This window comes from Prenolepis imparis, unplaced genomic scaffold, assembly GCF_030444845.1.
Source record: "Prenolepis imparis isolate NDT839.2.m4 unplaced genomic scaffold, iyPreImpa1.0 SCAF_1, whole genome shotgun sequence".
Classification (NCBI taxonomy): domain Eukaryota; kingdom Metazoa; phylum Arthropoda; class Insecta; order Hymenoptera; family Formicidae; genus Prenolepis; species Prenolepis imparis.
Genome location: NW_028141159.1, coordinates 10,860,702 through 10,878,172, shown reverse-complemented (window position 1 = coordinate 10,878,172; position 17,471 = coordinate 10,860,702). Strand labels below are relative to the sequence as shown.

Sequence of the window (17,471 nt, the reverse complement as noted above, 5' to 3'; positions counted from 1 at the left end):
AGTAGGAACGATGTATGTGTTTGCTGCTTTATCGCGCCGGAGGGTAAATAAAGCGATACTGAATCTGAAATGTACGGGCGAGACGGACTTCAATACTGAATCCTAGTTTAATCCTTTCAATCCGAGCTCTTATATATCAAAAGAGAAGTTTAAAGTCTGAATTCTTCACAAGGCGTTTCTCTCTCTTTCCTTTTTTCTCTTTCTATCTGTTTGTCTCTATGATAAACAAGAATCGAAATTGGTACAATTTAAATAAATTTGATTTTAGATGCTTCAATATCACAAATAATTATAAAAGCAATAAAAAATATATCAAATAAATGCAATACCATTTAATTAATTAATTAATTAATTAATTATCATTAGTTTGAGATATGTGCAATTTGTCATAATTGCTTTCAAATATTTATTTAAAATATGTATTATTTAAAATAGGTTTATTATTATAGAATTTTAAGTTTATTATATAAAATTATAAAATTATAAAAATCATAATCTATGTAACAATGATTTAATTATATTTTTAATAAAGTCAATATCTGGAATGTGTGCTATATATGAAATTTCAATTATTAATATATGCCAATAGATTATTTCGATAAATCTTAAATATTTTAATTTTAATGAAAGACGAGAAATCTCTGTAGTATAGAGATTTAGCCAAATTTTGTTTTATTTCAAGTATTATGTTATTATCGCAACAATATTTTTATCTATATTCAACAGATGTACGTAGATTTCTTTGCGAGAAATACTATAAAGTTTAATTAATTATTAATAATTTGGCAATTATATAATAGGCAATTCGTTAAAAATCGAGCATAACATTTTGTCATTATAATTAATATGATATAAACAACGCGTGCGAGTTTTGATTATAGAGTCGTTCAATTTTCGATTAATTATTCATTTTGTCTTTGCGTGGGGAATAATTTCAACTGGACTTTCAACGAATGCGAATCGCGCATCGACCATCGTCAACCGTCAACAATATAATTTATCCGTAGCTAGATAAAAAAGCCTTGATAATTGACCAAAAAGCAGGAAACTGCGGTCACGTCCGAATATCGCGGCTAAATATCGCCTGACCCATGTAAAGATGGCAAGACTTATCATATTATTTATTCAATATTGCATAAAATTAATTATTATAATAACAATAAATAGAAGATATGAATAAAGTTAATGTAATAGTAGGTATATGAAAAATATTGTAATTATATGTGAAAAATATATATTATAGAATTAAATAATAAAAAATGCAAAAAAGAAATTAAAAAAATGTATAATTTAAATAAACTAAATTTCTACAATATGCAAATTATATCAGCAAACCTATTTACAGACATTTAAGACATTATCTTCTAACCGAATGCATTTTGATTTCAATATCAAGATTTATTTAAAATAATTTTCAGTCTTGATTAAATTTTGAAATAAATAACAATCATCTAAAATTTATCATTTTATTTTGTTTGTTTAATTTGTAATCAATTTTTTTTGTTAACAGTTTTATATCAACTATATTGAATATAATTTACGATATTTCAAAGATTTCTGATCGTTTGATGCTCGATTTAGATTCACGGAAGTAATAATCACGAAGCTACAAAAATAGCTCGCGCATATAAAATTTATGCCGCACCTCTGCAAGCCAGATCGGGTTTATTTATCGAACAGTATAGAGAAGCTTGGCGACATGAGATCGAAGAACGGAACAAATTTGCTCAATCGATGGTGCTGGTGTTTTGCTTCACGATGCATAAAAAAAAAATTACAAATATAACAAGATTCTGAAAAATATATGTAATCAAAATTTCCTCGGGTCAAAAGTTTGAATCGAAAATGTCAGTGTTTTATTTTCTATAAAAAATCGCAATGCAATTACATTGCATTAAAGTTGACGAGTGCATTTAGTGTTTCGTGTTAAAAAGATACAACCCATATTAATATAATATAAGCAGCAAAAAATTTAATTTATTTTTAATTAAAATTTTAAAGTTTGCTTTCAAACTTATTATTTTTTTGACGATATATACGCGACGTATAGTTAAAATAATTTCACATTTTCGTCGCCTAGATATTACACATCGCAAAATAAATTTCCCTTTTTGATATACATTTTTCTGATATGCTGTATGTATCTGCGATAATCGCACTATATGTTGACGGCATATTGCTATACTTGGTGCATGTTGATAAGAACCTGGTTCATCGTCTTTTCGATGTATGGCCGCGTATGTATCTGATATATTTTGAATAAACGATTTCGATATGCCATTACAATGCTACAAATAACATTCACGCGTTATGACTTTGTTAATCAACTAGATCGATTATCACAAAAATTATTGAGAAAGTTATATCTAGTATTTATTATTTTATAGCTATATAAATTTATATACATATATATATATAATATTTAAGATAATTTTTTAATGAAGTTTTAGACTTATTTTCAAAATTTTTAATGCGATGCTTAAAATAAATTTATTCCTTGCTATTGTATTTGTGTCATTTTCAGTTTTCAGATCTTTATATAAAATTAGTATCTATTTTTATAAAAGGTAGATCTTTAATATCAGGAATTCATTTAATTGTAAATCATTTATTTTTCGAGAAAAGAAATTTAATTGAGACAGTGTCATATTCCAGCATAATTGGAACAGTATATATTTATTTTGAAAATAATATAGCTAACAATAAGTAATAACGTTATACGTAACTCTCATTTCACAAAATAAATCATTCATATAACGCGAGAGTTTTAACTTTATTTGCTACAATCTGTTTTAGATTCTTATTCAATTTGTAAAGAGTGACAATCTTCAACTATAATTTGATATAAATGGGACGTTAACTTCGTGGAAAATATGCTAAATGTTACTGATATTAAATTCTTTTCTTACCAAGATCATAAAATTATCCTAAGAAAGTACCAAATTTACAGATGTTATTCGAAATATAGTTCCATTTGTGTAGCAGCTTATATTAACATTCATCTTTCGGCATAACAAAGTATTACATATAATTACTGTGAGATATCTGGGTCGCCCTTAATAGCGACAATAAATTTTTAAAAAATTATAAAAATCAGTGTGAGACTTTGTTACTCGGACTTAGAATTGCTACCTCACCACTATGTTTCCGACCATGTTTTGTTCCGATAGGCTTTATCCGTCCACCCACAAGGGATCTTCCGTCTCTCGATTCGTCTTGACGGCCTTGTCTATTAATATCACAAGCGGCTTCGAGAATAGGCTTCGGACAGCGTATACACAAACGCGGCGGTTTAACGCGCCGAAGACAGTTCGTGGCTCGCTCCGATAAGGTACAGCGATGACTCGCCGCGGGGAGGAAAGACGAATCCCTGATAAGGGGTCGTGCACCTCGGTTTGGCACGCGTAGCCTCTCGTTACAATCCGCGTGTATCTAACTGTCTTCGTCATCCGCTGACGCTTCTCCGATTTTTCACGCGAATGGATCGCACCGTTTGTTGATGCTTCATTACGCAACAAATCGTTACTAACTAAGAATCAATCAGTTTCTTCTTCACTCATTACGTAATTCATTAAACATTTAAAGATCACAATACTTTCTTCTTTAATTCTAAGCTAATTAGATTTGATGATTTGTATAATTTTCAAAAGCCGAGTTGAGTTTAATACATATACCTATATATTGTTTCTAGGTAGATTTAAATATAAGTAAAAATATATAATCAAGTTTTAAATAAGACACAAAAAGAACTGCGTCAAATATGATATACATTTTGCGGATTGTGCATTTTTCTCGTCACATCACTCGCTTATATTGCGTTATTATCTGCCTGTCGAGTAAATATCAGGCATCGGTGTTGTTCGCGCATATGTCGCAATATCGCGTCCACGAGCGATAGCCCTTCGAACAAAGAAGCTTTTTAAAGAGCTTGTGTGACGTTGAGCTATGTTTCACGCGAGTCCGTAGAACTTGTATATCGCGTAAATTTGTTGTTTCATATACCGATTGTATATGAGAATCGTATAAGATATCGCGCGTCCGAGATATACATACATGGGTATAACTTCAAATTATTCTAAGGTTTATAGTATGATAAGGATCTTCTGATGGGTTCATTGATCTTCTATGTACTCATTAATTTTTATAAATGAAAAAAAAAAAAAAAAAAAAAAAAAAACAGTCTTGCCATATTTAGAATGTATTATAATATTTTATAACGTAGAAATAATTTTTATATATTTTATAAAGTCTTCGTAATTCATTAGAATGGTGTAATGCTAAATGTGAAGCAATTATGCAAAAACAAGAAAGTTGTGTGTGAAACGTGATAAGTCTTTAAATCTTCCAATTCAAAATTTACGCAGAATGACAAGACTATTTGCCTTTTTAAAAAAAGGTGACGAAAGAAACAGTCGAGAGCACTCACCATCTCTTGACATGCCGAGGCGTAGGCACTTTTGCAACCGACAGTACTGGCACCGGTTTCTGTTTACACGGTCGACCACACAATTCTTGTTTCGCGGACATTGATAGTTGACGACCGACGACTGCGACCGCCTGAAGAAGCCCTTGCAGCCCTCGCAGGTGATCACGCCGTAATGCACGCCGCTGCTCTTGTCCCCGCACACCTTGCACGGGATTATCTCGATCTGGGCTGCAATCATAAAAGGAACGAAAACCTTAATTATGAGATTCTCTGCGACAAGACGTCTTGTGAAAACTTTCGTTTTACAGCCCGTCGCAATCTTTCATGTTTATTTTGAGTATTTTTACATCAAGAGAGCTTCAAAACTCGTGTGTATGTACATGTGTGTATTTAGTCATGTCCAACCAATGAATTACATTTGCATATAATCTTCCCCCCTCCTGTCTTCCTCTCTTTCTCTGTCTTCTTTATTTCAGTACATCTCACATTTGCTTCGTCCAATTAATATAAAACTTAAAAAAAATTCTTTTACTCCATATATCGCGAAATACATATAAATCTTTTTTTTAAAGATCTATAATAAAGCATCTTTTTTCTCTCAACTATAAGATAATACAAAAATTCTTGAGTAATATGAAAATATTTTAAATTATATGTGCAGTTCTGAAATTAAAATCGATGCAAAATTCAATAAATTTAATGTACTTCATATCACAATAAGGTATATTTTATATCATATACGTTAGTGGATTTTTGCATGCGATATTATGAGAATCATTGCATCGAAATTATAGATAAGTTTGAATCAACAATACGATTGCGTTTTTTCTCCCATTTAGAATCCCATTTAGAATGCCATTTTTCTTTAATAATTCTACCTCGTATCGAATTGGCCGGTAATCTACGATCGATGAGAATCGCGCTGCCAGCGCTGGCGGGAGGCTGCGCGGATCTCTCTCTCGATCTTTCCGTCGATTGAGGACTCGTACTGTCCGCACCCCACGTAGGCCCGCCAAATCCTGACAGACTTCCTTCCATTTACGGATCTTTCTTGTTGATTTCATTTACGATTGATCGTGGGAACAATAGTGGCTCGATCCTCAAGATCCGTACGCGTGATATTGCAATTGACGGATTGCAATGGACGCGTTCCCAATTAGTTTCTTTAATTAGTCTTTATCGTAAAGTCACATCATTAAATTTCACATTTGTGTTTTGTATGGTGTTCTAAAAAGTCGTGTAACCATTGCTGAAATTTGTTAAGTTGCTTTTTGATTAATGCTTTTCATGAAGTGCTTTAAAAATTGGAATTAATATAAAATAATAAGAGAGAATTAAATTCATTAATATTTAATATTTTTATATTTAATTGTATGTTTATCTCGCTAAATTAATCTAGGTCATTTGTTTTACTTATTACAAAGTGTGAAAATGTTACACTCTTATGTTAGAAGACAAATAATCTGATAAAATCCCAAATAAAAGTATTGTATATAATAAAAGCTTCGCATATATATAAAATATATATGTATATAATACAATATATGTTTTATATATGTATATATAAAACTGAAAAAAAGAATATATAATATATGTATATTTATAAGATAAAAAAATCATTTTCTTTAAGTTTTATTTTGTGAAAAATAACGTTTCTCTCTCTCTCTATATACATATAAGCAAGATAATTTGCGAGTTACAAAATCTATCGTTTTCGTTATCTGCTAGAGTGATTCAAATTCTTCGTAGGCTTATCAACAATGAGGAAGATAATAATATCCAGACAGATACTGTGCTATCGCAATTTAATTTGATTTCTAGTAGACACTGGTTTGAACTACATCTCTTTAGTGTGTATGTCGAATTCATAGATTGAAGTTTGAACCACAGATTAAATCTTTTCCTGGACTTGATCGATAAATCGAAAAGAAAATATAATCTTTAATTAGATATTGAGAAATTTTAATTCCTCTTGCATAGTCTTTAATTAAATTCTCACTCTCCACATATTTCTAATAAAAAAGCGCGTATTATATTCACGCATCAAAACCAAGGAATGTGAAAGCAAATTTTCCATTCGTAACGCGCTACAACACAATTATTTTTTCAACTTCCCGAGAAATTAAATTGCCGATTCCCGAGGAGTGAAGAAATTGTATGAGATGAGAAACTTCGGTGGTAAGCGCAAGAAAAAAAAATCAAGAAAGATGCAAAAGCAGTTTCGTGAAGCAAAAACAGGCGGACCGAGAGAGACGTGGAAGATGAGATTCGCACGTGTGTGCGTGCGCGGAAGCGTGGATTCGGTGCGTGCGGCCGCGGCCGCCGTTTGGATATATCACGCCTCTCTCGTCCGGCAACTCTAGCGCCACGAGCAGAGCGTTGAGGCGCTTGCACCATACATACGCGGCCGAACATTACATAACCGATGCCGAGAACGATGAACCCAGAGTACAGTCACCCGGCACGCTCGCATCTTCGACGTGCGTCATGCGGAGAGCTCAGCGTGCAGCGGCACAACAGCGTGGCGGAAAGCGCTATACCCGGAACTCCCGAAATCGAAACGACCGCCGTCGTATATCGTTGCGAGTCTATCGATATAATCGATTTTTAGATATTTAAATGGCAAACACACAAAGATGACACATGATCTCTAGCTTTATGAATAATGGATATAACGTTACACGATGAATATCAAATTTAATATCTGTGTTTAATAAAATAGAGCATATATATTTGATTGATTTTATATATTCGTCATAATGTAATATTTAATTTTTATTATCTGCGAGGGGAGTTTTGATATTTCTCTTTCAAATTATCTTGCGTTTTAACACCTTGTTTTTATTTACTTTTTTTTTTAATTTGCCTCGGTCATCTTTCTTTCATCAATGATAAAAATATTTAACGCTACGAGAGAAGCCTTTTTTTAATTTGTAATTTTATACAAGAATCTTTAGCGATGTAATTTTCTGTTCGATTTATCTTATGTTTTTCTTACTGCTCACTTTACTTCTGTTTCTTTTTCTAGATCACAATGTGTTTGTCACGACAATATAATATGTATTTACGCAGTGCTCACTATAGCACGTTACATGATTCTTTTTTATCTGGTTAAATACACAGATTGTTCCTATCACCATTTAATGCAATGTCTCGCAATTACATCTTAAAATATATCAATCTTAATCACACGTAAATTGTATATATTGCTGCTATTGTCTATTGTTAATCTATAAACTTTATTTTACTTTTCCGGGCCACAGCTGGATTATTTCTTTTTTTATTAAACTTTATTCAATCGAATTTAAGAGATGCAGTACTGTCAAGTATGTTTATAATAAAGAAATGTTTCCTACAAATTATATGTAACTTCTCTGCAAAAACAATATAATTTTACGGTACTAAAAAAAGTTTTAGAAAATAGAATTGTATGATTATATTTGTTAATTAATATCTCGAACAAAACCATAGAAGATAACTTTCGAAAAATGTTTTAAGATTGTTATGTTTCAACTATTATGCACAATTGTTGATTTACAGTAAAAGTTCGAAAATAAAATTCTCACAATAATTCCCACAAGATTTCTACATATTACTCCACATTGATAGGCGCCATAAGAAATAGAAACAATTTCACGTGCCACAGTATGCATAGAGTTCGTCAATAATATTGGACATAAATTTCCCATCGCAAAGTGAAATACGATTTTCCTTCGAATTTTCCTGTCCCTCTAGAGATGAAAGCAGCAGCTCTTTCGTCCAAAGTGCGGTCCAAGTCGCGAATAGTGCGCAATTCGCAACGCGCGCAAGCGTAATGGAAAAGTGTGGGCTCACGCATGTACATACACGTACTCTTCCCCACGATATTTTTCACCTGGAGACCCTGCTCTAGTCGAGCAATTCGATTACACTCCGCGTCTGCGTCGCATACGTTTCACATTAAACGCGTACGCACTGCTATCCACGCACCACTCGCGATTTTTATGTGATGAGAGCGGATGGAGAACAGTGCTCCAAGTTGGAGCACAGTGGAAAAGGACAGTGGGCAAGACTTTCGCGAATCGATTCTCGTCTATAAGACGAGAAGTTCTCCACTTGGACGGGAGGAACGCGACGTATTTCCGTTTGATGCCCGTGTGTTTGAAGAAGGAAACGACGAGGAGGATGCGATCGCAGATTTCTTCAGTAGATGGAGAATTTCGGGAGACACCCGGAGTGTGTATGACCGGAGAAGAAGCGTACACGCGGCGTGACCGCGTCCTCTCTCTTTTTCTCTCCTTCTCACTTGTATATTTCTTTCTTGCCAAGAGAACACCGACCTCCTCTCGCTCACGCTCGCGCACACGGCCGGAAAAACTTGCGGAAAGTTCACGACTGACGGTATGAATATTTCGGGGGTTTTGACGAGCCGCGGCGGCAATAACGTGTCGGACGAGGAAGGAACGAGTGAGAGAGAAAAAGAGAGTGCGTGTACGCCCGCACCTCGCGAGTGGAAGAGAGAAAGAGAAAATGTCAGTAGGAAAGACGGAGACAGAACGTGTGTGAACGAAAGGAAGGAAAGAGCGAGAGGGAGAGAGATGTTTTTTGGAGACCGGCGTTAGCGGGCTGGCATCTCACAATATGTCAGAACTCCCCGCGCCCCCCTTCTTCGCGCGACGATGCTGAGGGTCACTGAACTACGCGCCTCCGCTGATGATGGCCGAGTGCCTCACCCTTTGCTCCCTCCACCCCTCTTTCCATCTGACACCATCTCCCTCCCTTTTGACAGCAAAACGACCCCCACCGCCCCCTCGAAGACTACCGAACATCGTCGGCAACGGCCGATCCGCGTCGGAAAGGACCGAAAGCCACGTCGGCCGCATTACGAGCGTGCAGCGCGCGCTTTCTGATCTCGACTCGTGCGACGCGTTTGCTTTATTAGCGCGCCTTGTTAAGGTCACTGGCGTGCTACCTAAATGCATGCGCGTATCGTGTTTCCCGTATCGGAAGCGCGGCTCGTGTAATTTTGGGGGATTTCGTGGTGGGGGTAGAAGTCGCGGTTCTTGTTTTTGGAGAACGCGGAGTTTGCTGGCGAAAACAAGGGATGAGAATATAAAGAGATTGTATTTTTTTCTTTTAAGATATTTTAAATCACAATTTTTTTCGTAATGATAAAATTATTCATGATTTTTCACTTATATTTTGATTTGATGATACGAAATTGTAAATGAAGAAAGAATTTAATTTTTTTATTTATCTGTCAAAATATTTAACGTTTGGAATCCAGCAAAATATAAAAGATGATGAGTCCAAATCCAATAAAAAATTGTTATACTTAATATCGTTTACTGTACAAATAATAACTAATCATCTAATCATCTTATCAATTATCAGCATGTTTACACATTAACGAGTGACGTTCCTCATCAGTAATTTATATATAATACCTATAATATATCATTTTTTAAAAGAAATATTAAATTAATTTCATCCCCGATCAGCTGAGTATTCTCGCGCTCCTGTAACCAGTAACATCTCATAGATTTTATCTATAGAAATTCTTCTCTTATTTATTATACGCGCTTTTCCTTCTGACATCATTATCTGGTCCTTCGTCTCTTTCCACTTACGGAGTCATCCCATCCCTTATTCGGCACTGTCATTGTATGCAACCTCCCCTCCCCTTTTTCCTTTCATTTTTCCTTCATTACCCGACTCTCTCTTTCTCTCTTTTTCTCTCTCTCTCTCTCTGTTCTTTGCTGAACACGCGCCGGTTTTATCCCCACTTTCTTTCATCTTCCCACTGTGCGCCGTTCTTTCCACGCCATTTTACTCCTTCCTTCTCTCTTCGTTCCCTCACCCTCCCGTACCCCTCTGTTCACCCTCCCCTACTTCATCGTTCCCCATTGTCCTCGCTCGCCTCCCTGTCCTCTCCCTTCTCGCACTCGCCGCTCACTCTGAGTGATTTCCTCCACTCTCCCCCTCGCCGTATCCCTTTCGCTCCTTCGCTCATTTATTGCATAACCGTGCACACGAGGTTGCCAACCTGCGCCGCGTAATACTCTATAAATACATTTCGCAAATAAATATTCGCGCGACGACGATATGCATGCGAGCGAGTCGGCGATTGCAAGGCGTCGTCACTCTCGTCGTCGTTGTCGTCGGTCTGCCTTTCTTGCCGTGGAATTCAACATGTAAGATTGCGCGATACCGCAGATTAAGTAAATAAGTCAGTTTTTGATAACGAGATACACGCCAGTGGCTGAGTACTTCGTTTATTTACATTCCTTATTGTTTAGGAAACGGGCAAGATAGTGACTATCATTGAATTTTCTGTTTGTCGCTCACTAATATTTTATATAGAAATAGTTTGGTATCATCAATTTTTTACGCATCATATATTAATCAATTAGATTAGATCAATCTAAAGCAATTTGAATCTGTTTTTCATCGTTTTTGTCATTGATACAATATAAATTTTTGATATCGTAACTATTCACAATACATTTTCGTATTGTGTGTATGAATTCTGTATACCATAGATTATTATTAATACAAATTTTCTAGTGTCATAAATTCTTCATCACCATCGAGCGAGATCTCTGATATAAATTTTTAAAATCTTTAGTATCATAAATGTAAAAAGACTGTCAACATCACGGTATATATAGTCTATGCTAAATTTAAAAAGAAAATTGATATTATATATGAAAAGAGTGTATAATTCTACAAAAATTTCATCAACGCACGAGATGCGCACTAATTAGCCAAATAAAATCATTACAATTAATAACTTCGGTTCCGCCATACCCTAATTTACACGAATATTTGAGTCAACTGGCCTAACACAAGATATAACCATTTTTCAGACTTGGGTGTGTAACGATTCGAACGCAATGTAGATACGACCGAGTGCAAAGGGTTAACGTCGCCGCTCGCTCGCTCGCATTCACGCGACACTCGCACGCTCGCATTCAGGCTGACGTCACTTCTGACCGGTCCCGAGACGACGAACTTTAAGACAGGCGTTTCCGAGCGGTATAATAAACGTCGAACGCGTAATTCGTGCCAAGTCCGCACGTAATGCTGTAACCGCGGTATAGCAATATGCTCGCGCGCGTCATCTCGGAAAGCTCGCGAGGTTCAACGACTCTCTCGGGCTATTATCCGTCGCACGAGCGACGCGCATTGTTTGGCGAACGATCGTAGGCGATACGCCGAGATTTTGACGACGCAGATCGTGATGACTAAACTGCTACTCTTGTTAACCCATTTCAGCGATGAAACAGAAGAGAATGTAGAAATATAAAATAATATCCGTAGAAATTGATTCACGCCGAGAGATACGATTTCTTTTGATTTTTTTTAGGAAAATATTAGAAATTTTAAATAGCCATCGAATAGTGAGAGAAAAAGAAAGAGAAAGATAGAGAGAGAAAGAGTGTCTACATAATTTGTATGCATTATATTCGAATGTAATTTCAATTCACTCCACACATAAAAATTCAATTCATAAGTATTATAAATGTAACCCATAAAATTAAATGTCAGATTCTATGTGGATCAAAAACATCATATTTTGATGTGGTGTCACATTAGAAATAATAAATATTTAAAGAAATATTAAAAAATTATTTTAATCTCCTCCAACAAAAATTTTATGTGTTTTCTCTCTCTCTCTCTATTCTCTTTTAAATAAGATCTAAATCAAATATATAGATTTTAAATTTTTATACATTAATATACATTTTAATATTATTTCATCTATTTTTCTGGCTGTTAATAAGAGACCTAGTTTGCAATATAAATGATTAACGAAAATTCAACTACGATAGTATATATTAATTTCAAGATATTATTTCGTTAAAATTAAAAAATCATGTAATGCGAGTTTCATATGAAATCGTTAAACACGAAATTTAAGTAGAAATTGAAACCCCAAGCGAATTTCAATAAAAAAATGAAATATCTCGGAAATCCATCTGAACGCAACATGTAACATTTGCATCAATTTGCTGTTAACCACCGAATATGATATGGATATTATAAAACGATTACTGTAACGCGATAGAAAACGAGTCCGTTATTAATACCATTATATCTGTCTGATTGGAAAGAAGTCTTTCCTCCTAAATAGATCAATTTCGAATATTTGTCGATAACGTCGCAATGATAATTGATGCAAACTCGACGCCAGGCGATAATGGCATTTTTCTGTCGAGCTTTACATTGGCGACATAAGTATATAAATAATCATCATGATTTTTCATATCAAATTCTAAACGTATTTAATTAATAGCGTGGCAGAGAAAATTAATACATTAGTGATATACTGTATGTGCACGGAATATGTTCTTTTTATATTATATTACTATGCGATTTTTCATTATAGTTAATTTATGCAATTATGTCTTCGAATTTTAATTCAAGAGATCATATAACAAATTGTAATTATAATAAATATTGTAATTATAAATATTGTAATTGTAATTATAGTAAATAAAATTGTAATTATAATTTGTTTCTAATTAATTTGTAAGTTATGTGTTACTTTATAATTTTGGATCTTTCTTAGGCGAACTTATTTCAGAGAACTAAAATAAAATTTGTTAACTATGTATCATGTTTTACTGTATGTTTTCTTATTTTTCTTTTGCTCTCTCATTTTTATGTTACTACCTTATTTTTACATCATAATGACTTAAGTTTTCTTATTTTTACCGGTATACAAGTATCGGAAATTATTATTTATACTTTTTATTTTTATTATAAGTTAACAATAATATTTAGATTATGCGTCAAGTTGAGAAAAATATTTTTTCAAAAAGGATTATCATGTATAAATAATTATATTTGTTTTATGTCGCGTACTACGACTTACTTTTATACCGATTGCTTTGCGTTCTGACCTACATTCAGATCGAGATTCACGCTGTACTCGCTACGACCATGCACTGGTTCCATGAATCGCACTCTAGGAATCATACTATAACGCAAGTCGAGCATGGTAAACGCTAAGTCTTGCAATAGCAGCATTCGAGATTTAAAATTAAATCACGAAAGCACAAATTTGAAAGATTAAAAAATGGCATATTGGCTTTGGATATTAAAATTTAAGTGCTCTAGTTACATACTCTCTCAAGTTACGATGGCATTTTAACCTGATAAGTTTAAGTCAAATTTATAAATAAGAATGACATTATTATTTTATATTAACGATCGAAATTCGTTATTTTATTTAGCTATGTAACATCATCATAGAAAAAGCTTTCGCAAAAAGGATGATTAATTCTATCGGAAACAACATATTTGTTTGCTGTAAATTGTTGCAGATTAAGATTTGTTAATGGAATTGCCTACAAAAATGTTTCGCTAAATTATAATGATAGATCGTCAATAAATCATTATAGTTAAATTTAGATTTTAAATATTAATTTAATTTTCAAATTAAAGAATTAAATTGAAACTTCTCATCAAATGACTTACATTTGCGAATATTGTAATTTCGAGATTCACCGTTTATAAATTTGACAAACAAGAACTTAAAAAAGCAATGTGACAGATATAAAGTTAAACGATGTCTATTAAAATTATGCATATATATCCATTATGTAAATGTTATAATAAATGAGTATATTATACTTCTCAATTAGCTTGGTTATATATGCATGAACAGACTATTATAACGAGGTCAGTTATAAATTCAATAATACGAGTTTTGCTCCTTGACTTGAGAGAAAAAGAGAGAGAATACTTTTAATAAATGATTTCCATATATTGAAAAAAAAAAAAAAAAAAAACTACCAAGAAGTTGCTAAAGTATAAAATAAAAAATTTAATATAAATAATAATTGCTGTAACAGGATCAGTTTTAAATTCAATGATGAATGTTATATATATTCTCGAGGTACTCTCCCAATAGTTTATACAATATATTTGTCAGAAATTAAATTTTTTATAACAGCATTATAACAATTGATGGTTAATGTTTAAGGATCGCTTTTAGATTGTCTCTATTTTTATTTTTATTCTTCAAATAATAAAATAAAGTAAAACCGAAATATTTTTTATATATTAATATCTTTTTCTTTTAGATATCTTAGAAATATTTTTGATACTGATAAAATATTATTAACAAAATATGATCTTATAATCCATAGAACTATATCTCTTTATAACTCATAGAAAATGAAAATTTAGGCAATCGCGTCATGTTTTACGGAAAACATTGCGGATATAATAAAAAGAATAACAAGAAGTTAATAATTATTCGAACGGTTTCGGTCTAAAATTCGTCGCTAACTGATTGGTACAAAATAATAGCTTTTCAAAGAATTTTATACAACTCCCTCGATTTTGCACCATTTTATGAAAGATGCAACTAATGGATGAGCTTTATACATATATGAAGCATTTTGCTCTTGCGCTCTTTCTGTTCCTTTTCTCTCTCTTTTTCTTTATATATCCGTCACTCTTTCTCTTGCTCGACCGCGGACAAAAATGACCTGTTACAGTTTCCTTAAGAGAGGCCCCAGATGTTGTAATGCTTGCGACACCGATAGTCACAGTAGTACACGCAGGCCAGAGCCGACCGATCGAAAGATCGCTGGCTGCCAAGATCGTCCGGTATTCGAAATGATCTTCGGATTTGGGCCGAGCGAGACGCGAATAGCTATTTCGTACAACACCGTAGTGAACGCGAGTCTAAACAGCACCGCGCTTATGAATGCGTCCGGACGTATGTTGCGAATCTATTTTCGCTCAACTTCCTGGAGAACACTGCACGCGCAATCAATCTTATCTGTCAAATATATCAACGATGCAGATATACTTTAATATCCAAAACAATAAATGTATGTATCTCGGAGAATATAGAATAACAGAACAAATAAACATAATTCTGTATATAACTTTTCGAACATTGATACATTCTTAGAATGCTCTATGATTTTTATTTTTTTTTCGTCCATTACGAAATCGCGAAATAATAATTATTACTTTTGCAACGACGTGTTAAACATGTGACAAAGTTTCAAGAACCATTAATATGAAAATATGAATGAAATTTCGTTTTATTGCAAGCAATTGTGAAGCTCTTGCCGCATTTCAATGCTCGAGATAGCTGCGTTAGATTGTGTTATACTGAGCGCATCGTCATCTGCGGAACGTTGACCTTTACTTTTTGGCATTTCGTTCTATCGTGTGCTAAGACTTGGATTATATCGGACGGATTGATTTGTCGGAGCATTTCCAACGCGACAGAGACCTTACTTTTCACAGATCATGGATTATGTAATCTTTGTTTATATAATGTATTTTATATTCCATATTGCGCCGATTAGTGTATTTATAAATTTAAAAATATTAAAAATCTTTGATATAAGATCACACATCAAATTTCTGAAATTATTATGTCTTAAAAAAAAACTTATATAAAAATTTAATAAAAAATCATATAATAAAGATAAAAAATTATTCACGACAAAAATAGTAGTTTTTAAATTAAAAAGTTACAAAATAAAAAATATAAAAGAAAAATATATAGTAAGTCTTATACGATATGGTAAATTACTTATACAATACGTACATAAGTTATGGATAACAATTTGCAAAGAGAGATTAGTCTGAAAAACTTCAATGCTAATAAAAACATATAAGACAATAGCCAATTAAAAAAGCGAAGCAAATTATAGCATGAATTTAATAGTTGCAAACGTGGGTTCACTATATTATGTATATGTACATAATAACACGTACGTCCACGTCGCACTCATTGACAACTCGGTTCGCGGTTTTAGACGATTGCTGGTTGCTTCGATGACGGTATATATCGGCGCAATATAGTTTCATATTATCCACTCCTCGTGCAATGAGGAAGACACATTTCATAATTTCATAGACATAGGTAGCTATTGTTCTTTATGTGTACTCTTGTCGCCCTATTGCGATAGCCGCACTATAGTCAGGAAGTAGATATATAAAATTCAAGTCTCTCTCTTTCCAGAGAGCAAGATAATATAACTTCAATTCAATTTTTGTATAATATTAAATGTCGCAATTTTGGGATTTAGTATGATTAAAGGCTTGACGTAAAATTCTGATTCTATATTCATATTCTTAAATAAAATTATTTTAAGAAACAATGCTGTAAAAATATTATAAATATTATTTATAAAAATGTTGAACGATCATGTAAGAAAAGAATTTTTCTTTAAGTGCATTCTTTCTTTCGAAATATTGTCTAGAAAAGTAGATTATCCAGAGATTCTTATATAATATCGTTTATCTTCAATCTCTTAAATTTTTATTGCAAGAATAAAATAATTATCTTCATTATTTATTGAACATTTAAAAAAATATTATTAACTAATTGGAATTGGAATTGTTGGATATTATTATGTAACATTTATAATGCAAAAGTCAGTTATTGTCTGTCCAAATGATGGATTTTTCTACTTTAAGTTTTAATTCAGAATTATAAATAAAAAATGATAAAAACCATGTCACGTAAATTTAGATTTCAGCTAATTTGATAAAGTATGATTCTTTTATGTGAAAAATGAATATAAATCATTTGAGATGTGATGTATTTCTCACGTTAATGACAGGGTTTTATTGTACGCAATTATACACAGTGTTTTGTGCCATTACGTTGTATTCTTCATCGTCATGCAATCGACGAATAGAGACGGTACGAATCATGCAACGAGTCATTGGTGGGTATCGAGCCGTAACAATTCAATGTCGATGAAATCTCACTTCGATTACAGATCAGAACAATGACACGCGCCTTCGAAATCACGAATTCATTTGAAATTCGCGAAGAAAGAGAGAATATTAATCTTTTTTATTATAAATAATAGTTTTAAGGCATTTTTATTATGCTACTACACGCATCAAGTAGATACCAAAAGTATCTCTAGAGTATCGGAGAAGAGTATTGCAAATGATGAAAGGGAAAACCGATCCCGAAATCGATATCTAACAATTGCCGGATATAAGAGCGGAAAAGTGTTCCAAGGGGGTAGGCGAGTTGAAGAAGAAAAGAGAGAAGGAGGAAAGTAGA

The 17,471-nt window shown here is 33.2% G+C and overlaps 1 protein-coding gene across 9 annotated transcripts in view; it reads right to left on the bottom strand.

Annotated features, from left to right (window-relative positions):
- Positions 1–17,471, bottom strand: part of Hr3 (nuclear hormone receptor 3 ROR-beta) — a 99,850-nt gene that overhangs the window by 19,445 nt on the left and 62,934 nt on the right. For 8 of the 9 annotated variants that reach the window (XR_014426842.1, XR_014426843.1, XM_083054386.1 and 5 more), the window contains one exon: positions 4,427–4,654. Coding sequence is in view for 7 of the 9 variants with exons in the window: in XM_083054386.1 (XP_082910512.1) it covers positions 4,427–4,654 (228 nt within the window). In the remaining 2 variants the exon portion in view is untranslated. Of the gene's footprint in view, positions 1–4,426; positions 4,655–5,304; positions 5,676–8,272; positions 9,114–17,471 lie in introns of those variants that run through there. The other variant, XM_083054358.1, reaches the window with a different exon arrangement.